This window comes from Protopterus annectens, chromosome 14.part0 (assembly GCF_019279795.1).
Source record: "Protopterus annectens isolate FY-2018-M chromosome 14.part0, PAN1.0, whole genome shotgun sequence".
In the NCBI taxonomy this organism is placed as follows: domain Eukaryota; kingdom Metazoa; phylum Chordata; order Ceratodontiformes; family Protopteridae; genus Protopterus; species Protopterus annectens.
Genome location: NC_056748.1, coordinates 900,225,107 through 900,247,085, shown reverse-complemented (window position 1 = coordinate 900,247,085; position 21,979 = coordinate 900,225,107). Strand labels below are relative to the sequence as shown.

Sequence of the window (21,979 nt, the reverse complement as noted above, 5' to 3'; positions counted from 1 at the left end):
ATTGTTGGACAAGGCACGAAAGGAAGAGTCTAATCTCATTCTAACCTGCCTCTGTGGCTTGGACAGGTGCTTATTTTTCAGATAATTCACATCTGCCTACAGGATTCATTGCTGTCTTAATGCAGTAAGAGAGGACCTGCCCTAATCTCAGTGATCTTGGGCTGAAGTTCTAGAAGTTTGTTGTTTTAAACCTACTATTGTCTTCCTAGTTGGTCATTGCAGTTCAGTAGGTGAAAAGGACCATCACTAGGAAATAGTTCCTAGTCAAGCAAACATTTGCACTACAGTGCAGAAAAAGCACCTAAATGTAGGTGTAGCTTCTCTGTCTGGTGCTGTTATGTTTTTGAACTTTGAGTAAGTCCTTGTTTTGCTTCTGCCAAAGTGTGCATTTCTGAAGTTTTCAGCTGGCCTGTATGTGTACTGTCCCCATCCACCCAATTGTCTTCCCAGTCTGATTTTAAACTCTTCCTGAAAACTTACTTGTGTGCTTCAAGGATTTCTTGTCCTCTTCCACTGAGTGAGACACTTGTATTGCCTACTTTCAAACCTCCCAGATCTCCTGGGAGAGCTGTAAACCGTAAAATGAGTTTACTCCCCTTCTGTTCACATTTGGTCCAGACTTTTTTTTTTTTTACCAGCTGTCATTCATCCTTAAGAACTGTTGCTAGTTTTGTCCATGCATTGCAAGGTACCTACCTTGGTGTGCGAGAACCAGTATATATCCAGCAATCTAGGAGGCCGGTGTCCTGTAATCAATGGAACTGATGCCACGGGCACTTGGACTACACAACAGAACAGATATTCCCACTGTACACTTTCATGTACCACGTGTTCTTCATTTGGCCACATGTATTAGTGCTTTATTTTTGGCCTTATATTTCCTTTAATCATAAAATGTTAGTTTTTTCTAGATTTTACCCGTCAGGAAATATTTTCTGCTTTCTGCTCCATTAGGCAGGCCCAGTTTTTATTCTGCCTGTCTAATGTAAGCCTTTCCACTAGTTAGGTTGCTAAAGCCCGGATAGCGACTACTGTAATATTACAGAAAGATGGCCTTGCCACAGACTATATGGTAACTATATAAGCCATTAGTCTTACTAGCTTCGTATGTAATGCTGGGCATCTGTCCTCATTGTTCCCCTTTTGTCTCAGGCAAATCTGTTTTTTCCCCCTTTGTCTTCATGTTAAGAAAAACCCTATATATTGGATCACACCCAGCTGGTAAGCCTCGCTTGGATCCTGTCAAGGTCAAATTAACAGCTTTATGTCTACATTCCTCCTCGCGTTTGAGTCTCTGAATTTGACACACTGATCTGGCTCGGCTGCATTCCACAGACTCGGATTAGACTCTCAAGCTCCTTCCTCCTACTCGTAATGCCTTGCATGCCCCTCAAGTGCCTCAGATCTTGTTTGCCGCTTCAGTTACTTAGATGTTGGTCTCTTACTCTCAGGCTTAATTGTCTTCATTTTTTGAGTGCTTTAATTCTTGGGTGGATTTTTCTTAAGTTCTCCCTCCTTTTTCTCTTGCATGTGCATGCGTTCTTACCCTTTTTCCTAAAAAGAAAGTCATTTATCTTTGACTCCTAGTTAAACTTTTGTTCTAAAACTATAATTAGACTTAAACTATATACCACAAAACTGAGCATTTCTAGTGACTATTTTTGGCAGGTTTTTTTTCAGTCGTGCCTGACTTTCTCCCGGCTTTAAGCACTGTGCTTGTGGGCATAAAATTCCCAAACAGGATGCACATAAGGAGTGTGTACTGCCTGTGTGCTGACCACTTGAAAGCGGAGTGTAATACCTGTGAAGCTTTCAATCCACGTGCCTTAGTGGACTGCAGAAATAAACTTACTCTTAGGTGCCTGCTTCCGTCCTCAGCTCAGGAGGATCAGACACCTTCTGTGGCTTCCTCTCCTGCTGGGGCTAGAGAGTCAAAAAGAGGTCCCTTCCCGTGTCTGAGGGACTGTCTCAAAGCGAAGAAGCCCACAAAATCTTCAGATCATTCTCCAGATCCGTAAAAAAATTACCTACTCTGTCAGATCCTATAGTTTCCACGGATCTGGGGGATGTTCTCACCATCTCCCATGCCTTCATCTGCTCCTGCATCGGATCCTGTCTTTTTGGATCAGAGGACCTTGAGGTCTCCTGTGCTTTCCTCTAGGTCCAAGCATTACGGGCCTCCCTCAGTTTAATCCAGGTCCTCCAGAAGCTGGTCCAAGGTGGATATGGACAGGGTAATGAGATTCCTCAAGGCCCAGATTCAGATGGGGGCAGTCTCCGCCTCCGTCCTTTGTCAGATCTGTGAGGTTACCCTGGCCATCCCAACAGGAGTCCTTCACCAATTCATGCCTCTGTTTCCAGAGTCTCAGAATTTGGGACTACCATGCGAGTTGTGCTCACAGAGGAAGCTCCCCTCAATGCCAAGGGTGCCCTTGACTAACCCTGTTCTGGCCTATGAGCAGACCGGGTCTTGGAGCCACGGTGTTGGTGCTTGGTCCATGGGACTGGGGTCAGCTCGGTCATTCTTTGAGCCGTCCAGTCCCTTAGGTGCCTCAGAACTTGACAGCTTGGGTCCAATCCATTCCGGAAGCCATGGATCTGGAGCGAGTCCTGCCCATTTTTCCTCTGTTTCTGCTTCGGAGGAGACTGAAAGGGCTTCTGGTCCTTCGGCCTTTCAGATATTGGAGAGGTTTTTCTTCAGAGTTGAGGATCCAACATCACATGTTCCCAAATCTGCCTCGGTACCCTTGTCAGATCCAGGCCTTGCTCCCATTTGTCCTGCCTAGAGTTCTTCTACCCAGAGCAGCCTCCAGGGATCCCCTTCAGACACTTCTCCAGAGTATCTAGCTGAGGAAGTCCCTCTGAAGACGTGCAAGAGAGGAGGCACGTTAATTCCCCGTTTGAGATCCCTCGATCCCCCCCTGAAGACTTCTCCTTTGGGGACATATTGGAGATTGTGAAAAAGAAAGATGGGATGTCTGCCCAACCTCCTTCCTCTGAGGAGTCTGTTCATTTGGAGACATTTGGGACAGGCCCATCGGTGTCTTGGGTAGCTCCCCCCCCCCCCCCAATCAGGCACCCCTAGTTAATACTGCTGAACATGAAAGGAACTGGACACTGCCAAGTGCATACCTAAACGAACTGATCGGTTTCTGTTACCCGCACAGACAGGAAACACTGGAGTAACCACCAAGAGCGAGCTGGCAGAAGCTGCCAATGTCCACCTGACTAAGGAGTCGTCTAGAGCGCTGGACAGGATTGGGAAGCGCATCTGCGCCTCCGCAACCTTTTTTTTTTCTGAGGTTGTTTATCTGGATCATTTTACTTCGCTACAGAGACCTCATCAAGGAACTGTCGGCCTCAGAGTCCATGTCTGCGGAGTAATTCAAGAAAATCTCTCCCAAGCTGACCACACTCCTCAATCGCCAACTCATCGATTAGGTTAATCACCCATACCATGGAAGGCACCTCACAAGCAAGCCAGTTCATGATTTTCCCCCAAGGAGGCATGCCTGGATGAGGCTGTGCTTTTGCAGAGCCCTTTATGGCATTTTGTCAGTGCCCCTTACGATGGCTCCTCCCTTTTTGGGATGCGAGTTTGAGACTCGCTTACCACAGCAAGAATGACGGGAAGACCATTTCTGCTGTTGGAATCAAATTTTCTACCCCCTCCAAGAGGTCCTTCTCCAGGAACCAACGTGAGGGTAAAATGTGGTTTTGCAGGTCCCAAGGGCCTTTCCACGACTTGCAGAGGGGGATGGTTTGACGGATGCCGCCCTAGAGGAAGAAGGTGTCCACAGAACCAGGGCTTTAAGGAACTCTCTCCTGATAAGCCACATCAACGCTCCTAAAATGCTGCCTGACCATCTCTGGATGCAGTCGGGGGATGAGTAGCTTTGCATCCGGAAGCCTGAACCCAGTTAACTCTATCGTTGGGTGCTAAGCGTATTATCCAGAGGTTACTTTATTTCATTTTGTCTGCTTCCCCCAGATTCCAAAAGCATTCCTGACATGTCACCCAATCAAAGGGAACAGTCAGCACAGGAAATCCAGCAACTGTTGCAAAAAAGTCATCAAGGAGGTCCCAACTGATCAGAAGATTCAGAACCTACTCTCCTGCTGCTTTTTGGTGCTGAAGGCAGGGGACCCAAGACCTATCCTGGATCTAAGCAAATTGAACCAGTATGTAAAGAAAGAGATTCCAAATGATTACAGTTCAGTCCATTCTGCCACTGTTGCACAAGGATGACTGGATGTGCTTGTTAGATCTCAAGGACATGTGCTGTCACATCAAAATAGGTACTCCAGGAGATATCTGCACTTCCGTCTGGGAGCCAGTCATTACCAATTCAGAGCACTGCCCTTTGGACTCACCACAGCCCCCAGGGTGTTCACCAGATGCATGGCAGTGGTAGCAGCCCACTTGAGGCTCAGATTCCAAGTGTTTCCATATCTAGATGATTGACTCCTGAACTCTCCAATGAGGCATTGGCTTATCCAAGCCAGGGATGACTAAATCCAGTTAGCACATTCTGGGCCTCACCATAAACATGAACAAATCCAACCTATTTCTGGTACAGAATCTGGAATTCATAGGTGTGCAACTCAACACAAGGGATCAAATATCTTCTCTTCCTTTGCACAGAGTAGCCATGTTGAGAAATTAGGTCCAGGAATTGCTAAGCCCATCAGTCCCCCATGGGTTGATTGATCTGCAAACTCTGGGGTCCATGTCTCCAGCCATTCTGTTAGCTCCTCTAGCCAGATTTTTCATGCGGGTTCTCCAGTGTACGCTAGTGACCCAGTGGGTCCATCCTTTTGCAGCCAGTGTCCCTTCAGGTTGACTCCCATTTGCAGGTGTCTCCTCAGTTGCTGGATACAGTCAGATATCATCCTAGCTAGACCATTGTAGCCTAGCCACTGTAACCACAGATGCTTTCCAGTTCGGGTAGGAGAGCATTACAATGGGAAGGTGGTCCGAGGCATGTGGTCCCCTACCAAGACCAAATTGCATATCAATGTCCTAGAGATGAGAGCAGATGTTCTTCATCTCACATTGCTGCAGTCCTTACACTTGGGTAGTCCGCTGTCCTCGGTCGGCCCGAATATCAAAGTATAAGGCTGACGTCGGTCAGGGCGCATTTGACTGATGTCAGGACGTCAGGGTACAAATGCGCATGACCGACGTCATATCCTCAGTCTTTTTTGCCGCATGGTCCGATGCAGAAGCAGTATTGCAAGTGCCGGTTGGCGTTCTGAGATTTTTCAATTTAGAAGTTTCAGACAGAGTTCAAAGTTGGCTAAGTACCCCGTTGGGGAATATTTTAGTTTTTTCTTGCCTCAGTCATTTACCGGATGTCAGAAAAGGTTAATAATTGCATTTCTTGTGGGAAACAGATACCGCATAAGGATTATCATACTTTGTGTATTCCTTGCTTAGGGCCTGAGCACGACGTTGTTGGCTGTTGCTCTTGTGCTAGATTTAATAAACGCACTATAAAGAGAAGGTTGGATTGTGCGAGGTTAGTCTTTGGGAAGCGGTGTAACTATAAAATGCAGTCGGATGCTCCGACGCCCGCTTCTTCAAAGAAGCGCAAGGACAAGGCAGTTAAGCTTAGGCTAGAAGAACCGTCTGTACCAGACGCCGGTTCTTTAGAGGTGTCTGTGGAGCCGGTGGCTCCACCGGAGGTTTCTTTGTGTTCCCAGGGGGGAGACCTTGTTATTACATGATGTGGCCTCTCAGGAGACTAGTCAGGCTGAGGGGGCTTCTCATGTTACTATACTCCCCTCCCTTCCTAAGGTGGCTAGGCCCTCTCCTTCTGTTTCAAAGGCTTCCCCCAGGGGCAGGCCAGGTTTAGCTTCAGTTAGTGTTACCCCAAGCTCTTCAGGTACTGTGCCCAAGAAGCATATGCTTAAAATGGCAGAAGATTTGATTACTTTGATCAGGGGTTCTATGCCCCCTCCTGATAAGAGGCCTAGGGTGGAGCCTGAGCTGGGGGGTTTTGAGCAGGCTTCAGATGTTTCGGAGTCTTCGGCTGAAGTCTTGCAGGAGTACTCTCCTTATTCTGATTCTGATGTGGATGATTCTACTCCTTCGGCTACCCCTCCTGAGGATTTTTCTTTTTCAGAAACTCTTCATTCCATGAGGGAGCATTTTAAGTGGGAAGGTCAGGACTTCTCTGATTCCAGAAAAAGGCTTAGGGAATTTCTGTTGTTACCCCAGCATAGGCCTTTGGCTATACCTCCTGTTTTGGATGTAGTGGAAGATGTTTTTATGGAAGCTTCTCTTAATCCTGATTCTTTGCCTCCTGCTCCTGTTAAGCCGGATAGGTATTACAGGGTGTCTGAAGCTCATAAGTATCTTTTTAAGAGTCCTAGGGCAGACCCAGAAACTGTTAGCCATGGGCCTAAAGGTGTTAAGGCTTCTGTTAAGAATCCGGTTCCTGCAGACAAGGAGGCTAGGGCCTTGGATAGATGGGGCAAGAAAGTCTATACTTCCTCCACTCTTGCTATGAGGGCTCTGAATTGCCAATTTCACATGTTGAAATACCAAAATTATCTCCTTTCACAATTGAAATCTAAGACTGATGCTCTGGCAGTCGGTATTGATTGTAAGGAGTTGCAAGATTTAGTGCATGTTTCTGAACAGGTGGGTAAGCATTCTTTGCAATGTGGTTTTGATGCTGTACAGGCCTCGTCTAGGGTGGCTGCCACTGGGTCAGTTCTTCGCAGGCACGCCTGGCTGAGGGATCAGAATTTGTCCGAACATGTTAAAACAAGGATTTTAGATGCTCCTTTACAATCTGACGTGTTGTTTGGTCCTCCTGTTGAGACTGTTTTAAAGAAAATGGAAGACAAGGCTAAGTCTATGCAGACTGTTAAAGATTTTTTGCAGATCCAGCCTCCAAAGTTTAGTAGAAATTGGCCTACTAAAGGGTGGACGTATCCTTCTTATGATTCACAGTCTAGGGGTAGATCTAGACGTGGTAAGGGCAGAGCTCAGGGCTCTTTCAGGCCTAGAACAGGGAGTTCTCCTGCACAGGCTTTGGGTGAAGGCAGGGGTCAGTCCTTTCGTAAACAGACCCAATGACCTACCTTTTCAGCTGCCAGAGCCTGCTCTTCTGGCAGCACCTTTGGGGGGAAGGCTGGCACTTTTCAAAGAAAATTGGAGTTTAATTACCCAGGACAGATGGGTATTGGATATCATACACCTCGGCTACAGGTTTTATTTCCATACCTTGCCTCCTTTCCAAGGCATGCCAGACGTTCCTCCTCAACAAAGAATAGAGGCTCACAAACAGGTTTCTCTGTTGCTCCGACTAGGGCCATACAGCCGGTCCCTCTGCCAGAAGTGGGCCTAGGATTTTATTCTCGCCTGTTCCTAGTACCAAAGAAGGGGAACACGTGGAGACCAATTTTGGATTTGTCTATCCTCAACACTTATCTGGACATTCCCAAGTTCAAAATGTTGACGTTGCAACAGCTTTTACCTCTGCTGGGCAAAGATCATTGGATGGTAACTTTGGATCTCAAGGAGGCTTACCTTCATGTTCCTATCAGACTAAGTTGCAGAAAGTATCTGCGTTTTCGAGCTGGGACTTCTCACTATCAGTTCTCTGCATTGCCCTTTGGCTTATCTACTGCGCCCAGAGTGTTCACGAAAGTTCTGGCTCCAGTGATAGCTTTCTTCAGACTAACAGGAATACAGATCTATCCTTATTTGGACGACTGCCTAATTCTGGCTCAAAGAAGAGAAGAGCTTCTTCATCATTTGGAATATGTGATAGCAGTGCTAAGATGCCTAGGGTATTCTGTGAACGAAATAAAGTCCAGTCTAGTACCCTCTCAAGACATGTGCTTTCTGGGTGTGAGACTGAATACAGCATCCCAGATGGCCTTTTTAACCCCGGACAAACAAAAGAGTTTATCCCTTTACTTCCATCAACTATCTCATCAGTCCGGGCTGACTGCAAGGACAGTCCTTCAAGCCTTAGGGTTCATGGCATCTTGTATTCTGGTACTTCCCAATGCCAAACTGCATATGAGGAAGCTACAATGGTATCTCAAAATGTATGGACACAGCACTGCCAGGATCTGGACACTGTCATTCAAATAATACCTTGCATTCAAAAGGAATTTTTGTGGTGGGCTCAGGAATGTCACCTAAACAAGGGACTCTCTGTGACCCGGCCAGAGGCAAGTCAGATTTTAACGACAGATGCCTCAGACAAAGCTTGGGGAGCTCATCTAAATGGAAAGTGGATACAAAACAAGTGGCCTGTCAGACTACAACATCTACATATCAACATGAAGGAGATGTTAGCAGTCCAGTTTGCATTAATTGCTTTCAAGGAATTACTTCTTCCAGGGCAGGTGTTGATTCTAACAGACAACACAACTGTCATGTGGTACATCAACAAGCAAGGGGGAACACATTCTTATCCTCTATGCAGATAAGCAATGATTTTGTGGGAGACTGCTCTCAGTTTACAGCTCAATCTTCAGGCAAGGTTTCTGCCAGGAGCACAGAACTCCTTAGCAGATGTGTTGAGCAGACGAATTATGGATCCCCACGAGTGGAAATTGGATCCTCATGTATTTCAGAAATTGACAGTGTCATGGGGAACTCCAGACATAGATCTGTTCGCTTCTCCACTAAACCATCAGCTGCCAAGGTTTTGCACAAAAAGGTTTCATCCCACAGCTTGGAGAGTGGATGCTCTTTCTTTCAATTGGAGCAATCTTCATGTGTATGCCTTTCCACCTCTGCCTCTCCTCCTAAAGGTACTTCTAAAGGTCAGACAGGACAAGCCAAGGATGATTTTAATAGCTCCGGATTGGCCTCTACAACACTGGTACCCATTACTGAGGAGTCTGGTACGGAAGCCTCCATGGCCTTTGCCTTGATTCCACACCTGTTGTCGCAGGAGGACAGCCATTTGCTAAATGTCAAGCTTCACTCTCTGCACCTAACAGCCTGGCATATTCTGTTTTGAACCATAGTGGGCCTCCACTTCCTCAGCAAGTTTTGAATGTTATTTTGGAAGCTAGGAGGCCTAGTACAAGGAAAGTGTACGCAGACAAATGGAAGAGATTTTTGTTTTGGAGTGCAGCAAAAGATTTTGATGTTTCTGAGCCTAATTTGTGTGTGGCTCTTCAATATCTCACTGAGTTGCTAGACAAAGGTTTGTCTTTCTCTTCTATTAAAGTTCATGCTGCAGCAATTTCAGCTCACTATGATTGCAACCCACCATTGTTTTCTCATCCTTTGTTCAAGCAATTTCTTAGAGGGGCAAAGAATATAAGACCCCCACGAGAAGCTCCTACTCCTGCTTGGGATCTCAATTTTGTGTTGGAGAAACTCACTCTACAACCTTTTGAGCCTGCAGCTACTGCTGAGTTAAAATATTTATCATGGAAGACTGCTTTTTTGTTGGCCATTACCTCTGCAAGACGGGTTTCTGAATTACAGGCCCTTATGGCGGTTGAGCCTTTCTTGATTTTCCATAAGGATAGGGTATCATTACGCACTAATCCTTCCTTTATGCCTAAGGTGGTTTCTAGTGTGGCTTTAAACCAAACTATTCATTTGCCTACTTTTTATGCAAATCCCCAAAATAAAGGGGAAAAGATTTTGCACACTTTAGATGTCCACAGGCAGTTGCGTTATTATTTGGACAGAACTAAAGGTTTCAGGCAGTCTCAGCAGTTGTTTGTTTCTTTTGCTTTGAGTTCTCAGGGCAAGCCTGTATCAAAACAAACTATTTCTAAGTGGATTGGGTTTTGCATTGCTTTCTGTTATTCCCATCATGGCAAGGAGATTCCTGCTGGGATTAGGCCTCATTCCACTAGGGCTACTGCCACTTCAACAGCTTTTTTGAGGGGAGTGGCAACCAAGGATATTTTGGAGGCAGTTACTTGGAGTTCTGTGCATACTTTCTCTAAGCATTATCACCTGCCACTTTACTCTAAGTCCAGGGCTGGTTTTGCCACTGCTGTTTTGCAGGGCATTTTGGCAGCTCCTGCTTCCTTGTAGTTAGCCATCCTCCCTTACCTCTGCTTTGGGATTCTACCCAAGTGTAAGGACTGCAGCAATGTGAGATGAACATAGTACAGTTTTGTACCTACCATAAATGTAGATGTTCGAAGATCCACATTGCTGCAGTCCAATTTACCCTCCCTCCTTCCCCTCTGTAGTTAGAGGTGGTTGTGTGGGTTGGGTTGTACATTTTGTGTATATTGTATATATTGTACGTATAGTTGGTGCAAGGGTGGTTGGTTGGTTGTTTGCTGTCTTTTGGTTTTGACCTTTATTTTTAGGGTCTTCTGACATCTGGGGCAAGAAAAGACTGAGGATATGACGTCGGTCATGCGCATTTGTACCCTGACGTCCTGACGTCAGTCAAATGCGCCCTGACCGACGTCAGCCTTATACTTTGATATTCGGGCCGACCGAGGACAGCGGACTACCCAAGTGTAAGGACTGCAGCAATGTGGATCTTCGAACATCTACATTTATGGTAGGTACAAAACTGTACTTTCTCCTGATGTTACAAGCCTTTCAGGACCTTCTGCCTTTGACTATTGCAGTACACACCTACATGTCTGTCTGGTACATCAACAAACCAGGAGGAACCTGTTCTTACCCTCTGCAAGGAGGCCATGAGGGTGTGGAAATGGGTGATATCTTCAGACTGCCTTCTAGTTGCAACACGCATCTTGGGGGGAAAAAACAACTATCTAGCAGATGGACTCTAACACTCCTGGATCCACACAAGTGGTCCCTCTGAGTTGCGAACATGATCTTCAGTCGTTGGGTTCAACCTTGCTGCAACCTATTTTCCTTCCCCTCAACAAATGCAGCAAGATGTCCTTCTGTTCCAGTGTTGCAGTATTCTACATGTGGTTTTACCCTTCCACTTCAGTTCTTCTGGCCAGGTTTCCATAGATTTTCAGTCCCTCTCAGTGCGTTTGGACATCTGATATGGCAGCAGAACGTGGGGCATAAGTGACGTCTGCATGCATCAGCCCTCAGAAATTTTCAGCTGCCAGTTGTACGTCAGTTGCTCTTGCTTCTCGTGGACATGGGATTGTAAAATATTCAGATAAGTACCCCATTGGGGATTCTTTGTTTTATTATAGTCTGTTAATGTCATCTGGTAAGGGCAAGTGTGGTCACCAGATTCCCCACAGACGCACAAGACCAGTGTGTCTCGTCTAGGCAGGGAGCACAACCACGAGAACTGTGCCATTTGCCGATAGTTTGCGCCGAAGACATTAAGCTGCCTTTTGCAAGCCCTACACCTGTACTTAGAGAATCTGCACTTGAAACAGTTAGCTTTAGGTATGGAGACCTAACTCGGCGCCCTGTCTGAACTGCCTAGGAAGAGGACAAAGTCCTCGCGGCCTACTTCAGCTGTGCCTGTCTGACGCACCTTAGTCTGTAGCTGATGCCAGCTTGACTGAGGACCCAGCATCCACCAATACAGATAGTGGGTACCTTTGAGGAAGCTGCAAAATCTCGAGTGGACGATATATCCACAGAGGATTTACCGGCGCCTTCTCTGGACGCCGGGGGGGGAACAAGCATTTAGTGGGTCTCACCTGACACCGCCTCCACTATTAGTATCCGTGACCCTAGGCTTATTCCTAGCCAGACTCCGGCTAGGTCTGTAAAGAAAAAACTGGGCACACCACTCCTACCTCTGAAAGCATGCCAGATTGGCAGGCCTTCAGCCAGAGTTTGTTCAATGCTTTTATGGCCCTTAGGCCTTCAGCAGATCCCCCTGCCACTGCTTCTCCCCTCCTTAGTCCCAGACCTCCAACCCAGGAAAGGAGCCTGACGAAGAGGAATTGTCTGGCTCCTGAGGACCCTCTTTCCTGCTCCTCCCAGATCTCATCCCCCTTGGGATGTGGTTCTCCTGAGGAGGGCTCTGTTGAACCTGACTCTCCTGTAGAGGATCTTACATTTGGGGAAACACAAAATGTAAGACCATTTTAAGTGGCAATCTTTGATATGTTTGATCGGAAAAGGTTTTGATCGTATTCAAATGGACATGCCCAGTCCTTCTGCTATCCCTCCTATTCAACCTGCTTTTCTAGATGCCTTTGCCTCAGCCTCCACTAGCCCGGATTCCCAACCTCCTGCTCCTCGGGGAGCAGACCGACTGTATAAAGTCTCAGAAGAAGTTTCTTTTTACATGCCCTCCTGCTGACTCAGCCACTATTTCCATCTCTATGGACACGGCCTCCAAACTCTTGCCTACCACTGCTATCCTCCCGGCTGATAGCAAGACCATGGAGAGGTTGGCTATGAAAATTTATACTTAAGCCACCCTCTCATTTAGATCCAAAAACTACCAAATACACTCTAGCTCTCATAGACACAGCCTTTAAGGAGTTGGAAGACATCCCTGACTGTGCAGCCAAGGCCTTCCTGTCTTCACTTATAGCACTCATCTCTCAAGTGAATAGATACTCGCCGAGATGCAACTATGGTGCAGCTGAAGCCTCAGCCATTTCAGTTAGCTTCAGTATTAAGATGCTCATGTCTGCGATTACAGCCTCTCCCAGATGACTTCAGGGCCAAACTCCTGGACACACCTTTGGACCACTCAGCACTTTTTGGTGCAAAAGTAGCTGACCTACACAAATCTTTACAACACAAAGGTAAAGAATTACAGGACTTAAAACATATCCTGGTCTAGCTTATTCCCAAATTCCAGAGGAACTACCCGACTAAGACCTAATTTTTCAGGAAATCATCCAGGCATGCAGCTCCCTGGTTTAGAAGACCCACTAGAAAACAGCCGCCTCAGACAAGACCATCTCAGTCTTCCAAACAAAAGCCTCCCTTTCCTGATGGGGCAGGTAGTGTCTTGACTGCCTGCCAAAATTTCAGCCCCTCCCAATCCACCCCACTTTCTACCAGTCTCATGGTCTACTTGCATGGTCACTCATTACCACAGACAAATGGGTCCTGTCCATCCTACAGGACGGCTACTTCATGTCCTAGTTCACACCCCCATCAAGGATGGGCATCCCACAGCCTCCCCCACTCAACTACTCCCTCCTCCATCAGGTTCTATAAATCCTACTTCTTCAGGGCACCATAGAACCAATTCTGGCACAAGCAAAAAGAAAGGGATTCTATTCCAGAATCTTTTTAGTACCCAGAAAAGGTCCATGGAAGCCAATTCTAGATCTCTCACCTCAGCCTCTTCCTAAAGGTCCCTACTTTCAAGGATGCTCACTCTACCTACTCTTTCCACTTATCCTTCCACTGGGTTTCATGGGTAACCCTGGACATAAAGGATGCTTACATTCCCATACCTATAAAGCCCACTTATGGGAAATACCCGAGGTTCCTGACAGGCCTCTCTCACTTTTAGTTCTATGCCTTGCCCTTTGGGCTTTCTACTGCATCCAGGATATTTACAAAATGCCTTGCTCCAGTCATCGCCTTCTGCAGGGAAAAGGGAATCTAGATATTCCCTTATCTAGACAACCTCCTGTTCTACACAAAAGACAGGGATGCTCTTCAAAGCCACTTCTGGGAATTTCTGGTTATCCTGCAGTCGTCTCTAGGCTTCATAATTAATTTCCCAAAGTCCCAAAAGACTATTTCTGAGACTTATAAGTTACATGGCAGCTACCATTCCTATGCTGCCCCTAGCAAGGGTGCAGATGAGGAAACTTCAATGGTACCTCTGGTCATTGTGGACCCAACACTCCCACCCACTGGAGTTCAGGATTCCGTTGTCCCCTGCTTACATCAGGAACTAAGATGGGTGGCTCGGGTAGTCCAAAACCCAGGTCTGCCTCTTCAAGTACCCTCTCCCTCCCAGTCCATGTACACACGGATGCCTCAGACTTGGGCTGTGGAACGAGACTGGGGAAAAGGAAGGTACAAGGTTTGTGGACAAACACTCAGACAAGACCACATAAATATGAGAGAAATGAGGGCCATTCTTCTGGTTCTACAGACCTTCCAGCCATACCCTAGAGCAGGGGCCCCTAAAGATATTCACAGATAACACCACAGTCCTGTGGTATCAACAAGCAGGGAGAGACCAAATCCTACCTTCTATGCAGACTAGCTCTGCAGGTGTGGGAACTGGCTACCTCACAGGGGATCACCCTCCATGCAGCCTGCATCCCATCCCTGCACAACTCCCAGGCAGATGACCAAAGCAGAACCCCTTCAAACAACCATGAATGGATGCTGCAAAGAGATGTTTTCCTGATTATGGTCTACAAGGGTATTCCAGAGAGAGACCTGTTTGCTTCCTCCATAAGCAGGCAGCTTCCTGGCTACTGCACCAGGACACCAGACCCCAAGGCACTAGCAACAGATGCCTTCTCAATGACCTGGAGGAGGAAATTCCTGTATGCATCCCCCTTCCCACTGATGCAAAGGGTCCTGCTGAAAATTCAACAGGACTCGTCCAAAATCTTGCTGGTGACCCCCTACTGGCAGACAGCACTGGTTCCCTCTACTTCACCTGTCCAAGGGCAATCGCCACAAGTTACCCCCTTCAGTGGACCTGCTCATACAGAACAGGGGGACTCGTACACCCACAGAGGCAGTCCTTGCACCTCACCCTGTGGTGGATAGGATTCTGATCCCCTTCAGACACCTATACAACGAGGATATGCTCACTGTCCTGCAGGAGGCCTGGAAACCAAACACAAGAAAATCCTATCCCTCTAAATGGAAAAGGTTTTCCATTTTGTCGCAAGGCAGTTGGACCCACTGGAAAGTGATATTCCTCATCCCATTTTACCTGTGTGACCTCATGCACACAGAGCTGTCAGTACTCATCTGTGAAAGCACATTTGTCTATTTCTGCCTGCCTTCCTCTGGAGCCATCCCTTGCATCCAGACTCCCCCGCTAAACTGTTCCTCAAAGGGGTACTGCACTTGAGACCACCCAGGAAACCCTCCACCCGGGACCTTGACTATTAGTTAGAAACTCGCTCTAGCCCCCTTTGAGTCCGCAGACAAAGCTCCCTTAAAATTTTGCACATGGTAAACTTTTATTGGTTGCTTTGACCTCTGCCAGAAGGGTCTCAGAATTGCATGCTCTTATGGCTACACCATTTTGTCTTCCACCTGTAGTAGTGAATGACCTACCCTTGAACCAGGCCATCCACTTGCCTACCTTCTTTCCTAACCGTAACTTGGCATCTGTGTCTTCCTTCATTCCTCACTTTCCCACCCATCCATCCCCCTGCCTTTTTTCTTCCAGAGAAACCTGGATTATAAAGGGACTCGTGTCATATGTCTGAGCCTCTTCTGCTGCTTCTTGCTGTGTGGATGTTGAATGATGGACTCTGCAAACTGAAGTACTTTGTGGGATGTGGGGTATTATGGGTAGGAGGGAAGACCTTGAGAGTCAAATCAATCTGGAATGCGGCCAAGACTGATCATTCCTCCTCATGATCGGGTCTCTGAAGGAAGACAACATAGATGCCAAGTAATGGTAAGACATAACCTTTTATTTTCTGCTAGTTCTGCCAAAAATGTCTTGCTAATCTGTTTTGGTTACAGTTTTGTCCCTTCAAATGAAATCCACTCTAGTTATCTCAAAGTGGAAACTTATCACAGGACGTTGACCCCTTTTCAGCTTCTATTCCAGATGTTCTCTACTTTTTACCACACGTTTGATTCTGTTTCTAGTTTCTCCACTAAGTCCAATTGGTTATTTCTAATTTTCACTTGGGTTATCAGGATAGACTGCTAGATCCTCTTACTCTTTAAACCCTTTCTAAAAGGAATATTGCTTCTTAGCCTGCCAATAAGGGAAACGGTTCCACTTTGAAACCTAAATTTTGTGCCTTTGGCCTTGACAAAATCCTTATTTAAGCTGGCATTTACACCTCTAATGAAATTCTTTCTTTGAATGCCTTGTTACTAGTGGTTATAACTTCTGTAAGAAGGGTGTCTGAACTTCAACAGCACTCAGTAGTTCTGTATTTGGTTTTCCAGGGCAACAGGGTGTCCCTATGTACAAATCTTTTTTTTTCTGACGCACGTGGCTTCTGAGGCAGCCATGGTTCATCCCATTCACATACCAGTGTTTTTCCCAGACCATACTCCAAAAAATATTTTTTGGATACCTTGGATGCTCATAGGGCTAAACATTTCAGAAAAGATTTACAACTTTTCATCTTTGTTGCACTTAGGCTAGGTTGAAGGATCCCAAGTTACTCTTTCCAGGTTGCTTTTAGATGGTAGTTCCTACATTTACTCAACCCATAATCACCCTTTGCCAGGTACACCTAAGGACCCTTTCCAGTAGATCAGTGGCTACTTCCATAGTCCTGTTCAGATGTTCCTCAGTAGATGAAATTTGTGCTGCTGCAGTCTAGTTATCGGGGCACACCTTCATTAATAAAATTAGATTACATCTCTAGGGTGAGGACTTAGTTTGGACCCTGTCTCTCCTGTCATGATGCCACCCAAGAGTTCAAGTAGCTTGGGATTCTGCCCTTTGTCTGATCAGACAGACTGAATGAATAGGACACTAAAGTAGGATCCAGCATCTTAAGTATGCAAACATTCATTTGTCTGGTACAACAGCCTGCCCTCTGTCTCCCCTGCTGTTGATATTTGAAGGACCTGAAGAATATTTTTGCTGAATGCTGCACACTACAGTAGACCTCAGTTTTGTCATAAAATAAGAGTTTTATTTCTGGCATCAAACTCTGAGGTAATTCTGGCCACTAGTGCATTATGTGGGGGGGGGGGGTTCTTGAAGAGGCTCTACGCTGGAGCACTAGTGCTGCCATGTCTTATCTAGTAAGTGTCTCTGACCCATTAGTCATATCAGACAGACATGAATGAAAAGATCTAGTGTTATGGTAAGTACATAACTTCCATTTTCCTCATTTGTTGTTATCTTGCCAAGAAGGTTGTGATTTAAAATCCCCTCAAAACCTAGAGCTTTCCTATGGTATTGATTGCAACGGTCTATTGGAGAAAGTGTCACTCAATAGTAATTCCATGTAAAGTAGCTTATTACCCTGCCTGCGGGCTCCTTCAGGGAGTTCCCAACATTCCTTGGGCATAGTCCCAGAGTGCTGCAACATTTTTTTTGCTCTTTTAGGCTGCTACTTGGTTTCCTCTGTCTTATTTGCTTCTTTGTATGCTTCTGTTTCTCCCATCTTTAGAAAACACGACTGCTTGGGACTTGCTTCTTGATTGGACCAGCTTGCCCTTGTCTCCCTTTTTACTGACTAGTTTAGGGATTTCTTAATTCATTTCAGTTTTCTTTCCTGAACTGGAATCCTAATGGAGGGCTGTTGTCTATTCTTGAGGTGCACCTTGTGCAGTAGTTCATAAAAACTAAACGGGCAGTTTTTTGGATACAGGTGTGCCTGTGGCTTAAAGAAAATCTCACTGTAAGGATTACTAACTACATCATTCTTTTTCTGCTACAAACTGGGTGACTTCAAGTCCACTAGAGAGGAGGCTGCTTTCTATATCTACTTTAACTGTTCATCGAAGACAGTGTGACTGCTTGGTTCAGCTGTTCACACTTTCGAATTATTGATTAGACCATTATTCAAGTAGCTGGGCATCCTTTGACACTTCAAAATGCTACGTTTGGTGTCCTGCATAGTTCCTGTCGTCCTACTCTGGTTGGACATTATTTTTTGACTGGGTTAGTTCCACTTCACTAGTAGTGTCTTCACGGGAGGTTCAAGGTGATATTTCTACTTCTAGGGAAAATTTGACGGGGGCATCTGGGAACTTTCCTACTCTTTAACAGGTGCTGTGGGATCTTTTACGTTCACCTGAAGTACCACCAACTCAAGCAGATGGGACATTAGTTTAAAATCTCATTTGAAGGTGACAGTTGGAGTGTACCCCTCCAACACACACACACACATGCTAACCTGCAGTGTCAGCAGTCCATTCACCTGGAGTGAGAGCAGAAACCACAGCCTTCTGGTCTTCCATCACAAAAATAGGTGGTGTACCTGTTGCACCTGGACACTGCTTGCCTGCAAGTCTTATTTGCTTATTATTTTTTCAGATGTATTCACTGAATTTATGGGTCTGAAACCCAGAAGGACACATAGGGTGGGGGGTGTATCCTCATGTATGGGTGTTGAAGTGCAAGATTTTTTGTTGCAGAAATTATCTTTAGAGAATCCCAGCGGTGACCCATTCCAGGGAGGAGGGGCTTGTTACATTTCAGCTGATACTGTTGAGTACACACACACAATGGAGATTTGTTAAAAATGTAGTTATGGATGAATATGCTCAAATATGTTTAAACACTTGAAATGCATTTTAAAGTCCAGATAATAGTGTCTTTATATTTAATATCATTTTAATATTTTTATCTGTCTCAAGAATATTGAGAAGAGCTGTGATTCATCAGTTGATAAAACTACAGAAAAAGTGAAAATGCACCAGAATACTGAACAGTGTGCACTGAATGTCTTGGTAGACCAAATAAAGGACGACCAGGATATGTTTGCGGCTTTCCAGTTGGAATTGAATGAACACCTGGAGAAAGGCCAGGAAAATATTTCTTGCTTTCTAAAAGAGGAGCTTAAAAAAGACACCCCAACAGGTATGAGGTGGAAGAAAGCATGCTATGCCGGAATGTAAAGTGTGTGTACTAAATGTAGAAAGCGAAATGTTACATTACGTTTGCATTTTAATACTGAGTAGACAACAATCTGTTTTGAAATTTTGATATTTGTATTTAGTAATGAGGTTGATCAGGTGTTCTGATGGATTAGTTCCCATGTTTACATCTAGATGCTGCCTGGATAGGTTTCTAGCTTCTCTGAGACCTCAGAAAGGAGGCTACATTTTATGGAGTCTTTTTCTATGGGCCCCTGCTGAAAAGGGGTTAACACCCAGTCAGACTTTTCTGGTTAAAAGCAAATTAATTCAGTGCTTACTACTGCCAACAGTTCCATTTGTGGCCAGTGGGAGATGCTGCTGTTTAATAAAAAAACAGCACTCTGCAGATGTTTTAGAATTTTCAAAACTGCGGTGGTGGTGCTGCGGTAGCGTTGTCTCCTCACAGACGTTGCCCATTCGATTCTCAGAGCGTCTTCTGTGTGGCGACATGCGTGAATGGGCGTTCCTTTGTTGAAGGTTGTGCGTTAGGCCCGGCAAGCCAGCATGTAAAAATCTACTGCCAATCGTTAGCGGACCGGAGTTCCGCTGTAGCGACCACTAACCAGGAAAAGCCGAAAGATGCAAACATACCCTGAAAGAGAGCTGTTCTGGTTTCTGGATCACTTTAATTCTGTATTTAAAAAAAAATAAACAGCTGATGGACTCTACTGGAAGTGCTGAATTCATCTTTGGCTTCATTTAAGGTATTTGTTTAGGATATGAAATGCATAGACTGTTTATTTAGATTTCAAACATTTATGCAATTTTAGCTGTAAGCATGGCAGTATAAAACCATTGCTTCCCATACCTTTACAGTTTTTTTTACTTAAGGTTCTCATTTTCCAGTCATAACCTCCTTTTTAAGGTCTCAGCAGCCAGAAACGCCTATCCTGGCAGCTTCTAGGTTTGACATGGGAGCTAGTCTTACAGGGACATGGTTCATCACAGAACAGGCTTACTCACATGTGGTATGGATGTTTGTCATTTCATCACTGGACATTTCTTGAAGTGGTTTGTAACTGTATATCTTGGCAAAATCCATCCATACAAGGTGGACATGTAACCTTCACCTGAATGTATTTGAGCCATGATTAGAACTGGAAAATCAAGCGGTATACAAAAGCAGCTCATCTGTATTAGGATATATTTACATATGTGATTTTTTTTTTAGTTCAAATGTAAATTGGCCTAAAACTTTGAAAACTGAATTAAAGAGATGGTCTCCAAGACTGTAGTCTTTTGGATTGTTCTGATTAGCTTGACTACATTTTTCTGTGGCAAAAAATAGGTCTTTATTTTAGTCTTTTAATATCGCAGTTCCCTCAAAACAATGATTGGAGAGAGATTAAAGTAGCAGAAACATGTTTAAAAACTAATTCTGCCATTTAAAATTAAGGACCAACGTCAGTATTTTCTTGAAAGATTTTTTGTTAGTCCTTTGTGTCATAGGACTTGATTGGGTTTTTAGGCAAATGCACACATCTTGTAGCACAGTGTGATGTAGCCTAGACTATTTGGCTTCAGTAAGCAACCCAACACTGGAGTAGCTAGACAGGGAGAAGTGTGAAAGGTAGTGGCCTGCTCCCCTCCCTCAAAAGGAGGGGAATGTTGAGGGCACTCAGAATACACACTGGCATGAGATGTAATTTTCACCTTAGGAAACCAGGGAAGCTACTTCCTGTGCCTGAAGGTTGGTGGGTGACAAACTGCTTGCTGGTAAAATCCCTTGCCAAAATGAATTCCCAATGCAGACAGGCCATTGAACACTCCACCTCCTCATGGTGTGCATGGGGATGTAAAGCTGCAAAAGAAAATCCTCAAACCACCCAGATGGTTTACCCTCCTTGGCTGACTCTCTCATCCAGTGATGTAAGAACAAGTGGGTCAGTTTTCCAAGAGAAAGCTGGTGAACAGGCAGAAGGAGCAATGTGTGCAAAGAAAATAACATGCACGACTGTCTTCCCACTGTGACTGTCCCCTGAATTCAATTATCATGAGGATTGCAATTCTGAGAGTTGTACAAACTCTGGAGGGGAGGGGGTCCTCATGAAGATGTTTCCTTTGAGGGATGTGGTTAAGTTAGAGTTGGGGGGGGGGGGGCTGGACAGTTACTGAATTTTTTTAAGCATTCATCCAAGTTTTCTGCTGTTTTTTTTTTTCTTCCTTTGTTGCATTTGGTCATGAATGGATTCAGGACTTCTGTGGCTATTCCTCTAGCTTAAAGTCAATATATAAAAGTATCTGTAGATGTGCTAGCTTGCATCACTTAGTTGTCCCTCTTTTTTACTTGCAAGCTGACAGTTCTGCCATGACATTACTGGCCCATTTGTTTCCCATATGCAAAAAGTGGTTATAGAAGATTGACATCCAGTAGCCATCATAGTGTTTCTTTAATCTTGTCCTACATACCTTTCTGCTGTTGATGTACTTCACAGTTCCAGCCATTTTGGCACATCAGTGCTTTCATTGCAATAAACTACATGATTGGTAAGGGCTGTATGTCTTATCCTTGCACAACATTCCATTCTGCCATTACCTTTAGGCAGCACGTGTTGTATTGTACCACAGCAGGGCACATCACTGCCCTACCCCCTGAATTGGTTGAGCAGCATTGGCTGCTTCATGTGTACCTTCACTACCTGCCAATTTTGCAGTCTAAGCAGCTGGACTGCTTTTGTGAAGGCAAGCCTTCTAAGTTGTAGTCAGATCTTTATCTATACAGAGCCAGCTCTTACTAAATACTGTTCACTTTTCTATGTCTTCTGCAACATTTGAAACATTTCTTTTCTAGCACTGTGCCTTAAAGCATTGTTGCATCCAGAAACTTAGATTGTGTGCTTTCCCTAAAGGTTAAACCTAATGTCTTAATTTTTGTGGAAAAAGCATTTTGCCGTAACACAAAAATCAAAATAACAGAAATATTCTTGGGCTTGACATCACATCACTATATATTTAAAGTATAGATTTTTATAGTCATTCCTCTGAAATAAACTAACATTATACTTCTGTTTTCATTGCATGTGTTGGTAATTAGTTCCAGAAAGCCATTCTGGCCTTATTTTGACACTAGTTATAAGTGATAGTGTCTCTACTGCTTCAAGGTGTTCTTATTAAGAAAAGGCACCACAAGTTATCAACCTTGGCAATTAGTAAACATGTACATTATCAGGTCATACACTCTCATATGTACATGCCTGTCAGGAAAGAAATGGCAGAAAATGTTGCTCACTTTTTGAGAAGTGTTTTAGTTCTCATTTCGTAGGGACAGACTAATGTGATTCTTATTTACACTGATTTTTGTCAGCCTGAAAGTCGTATGCTCCTATTTTG

At 44.9% G+C, this 21,979-nt stretch overlaps 1 protein-coding gene across 1 annotated transcript in view; it reads left to right on the top strand.

Moving 5' to 3' along the window:
- Nucleotides 1-21,979, top strand: part of KIF11 (kinesin family member 11) — a 1,847,788-nt gene that overhangs the window by 1,571,980 nt on the left and 253,829 nt on the right. The window contains exon 21 of the mRNA XM_044055639.1: nt 18,368-18,590. Coding sequence (XP_043911574.1) covers nt 18,368-18,590 — 223 coding nt within the window. The remainder of the gene's footprint in view (nt 1-18,367; nt 18,591-21,979) is intronic.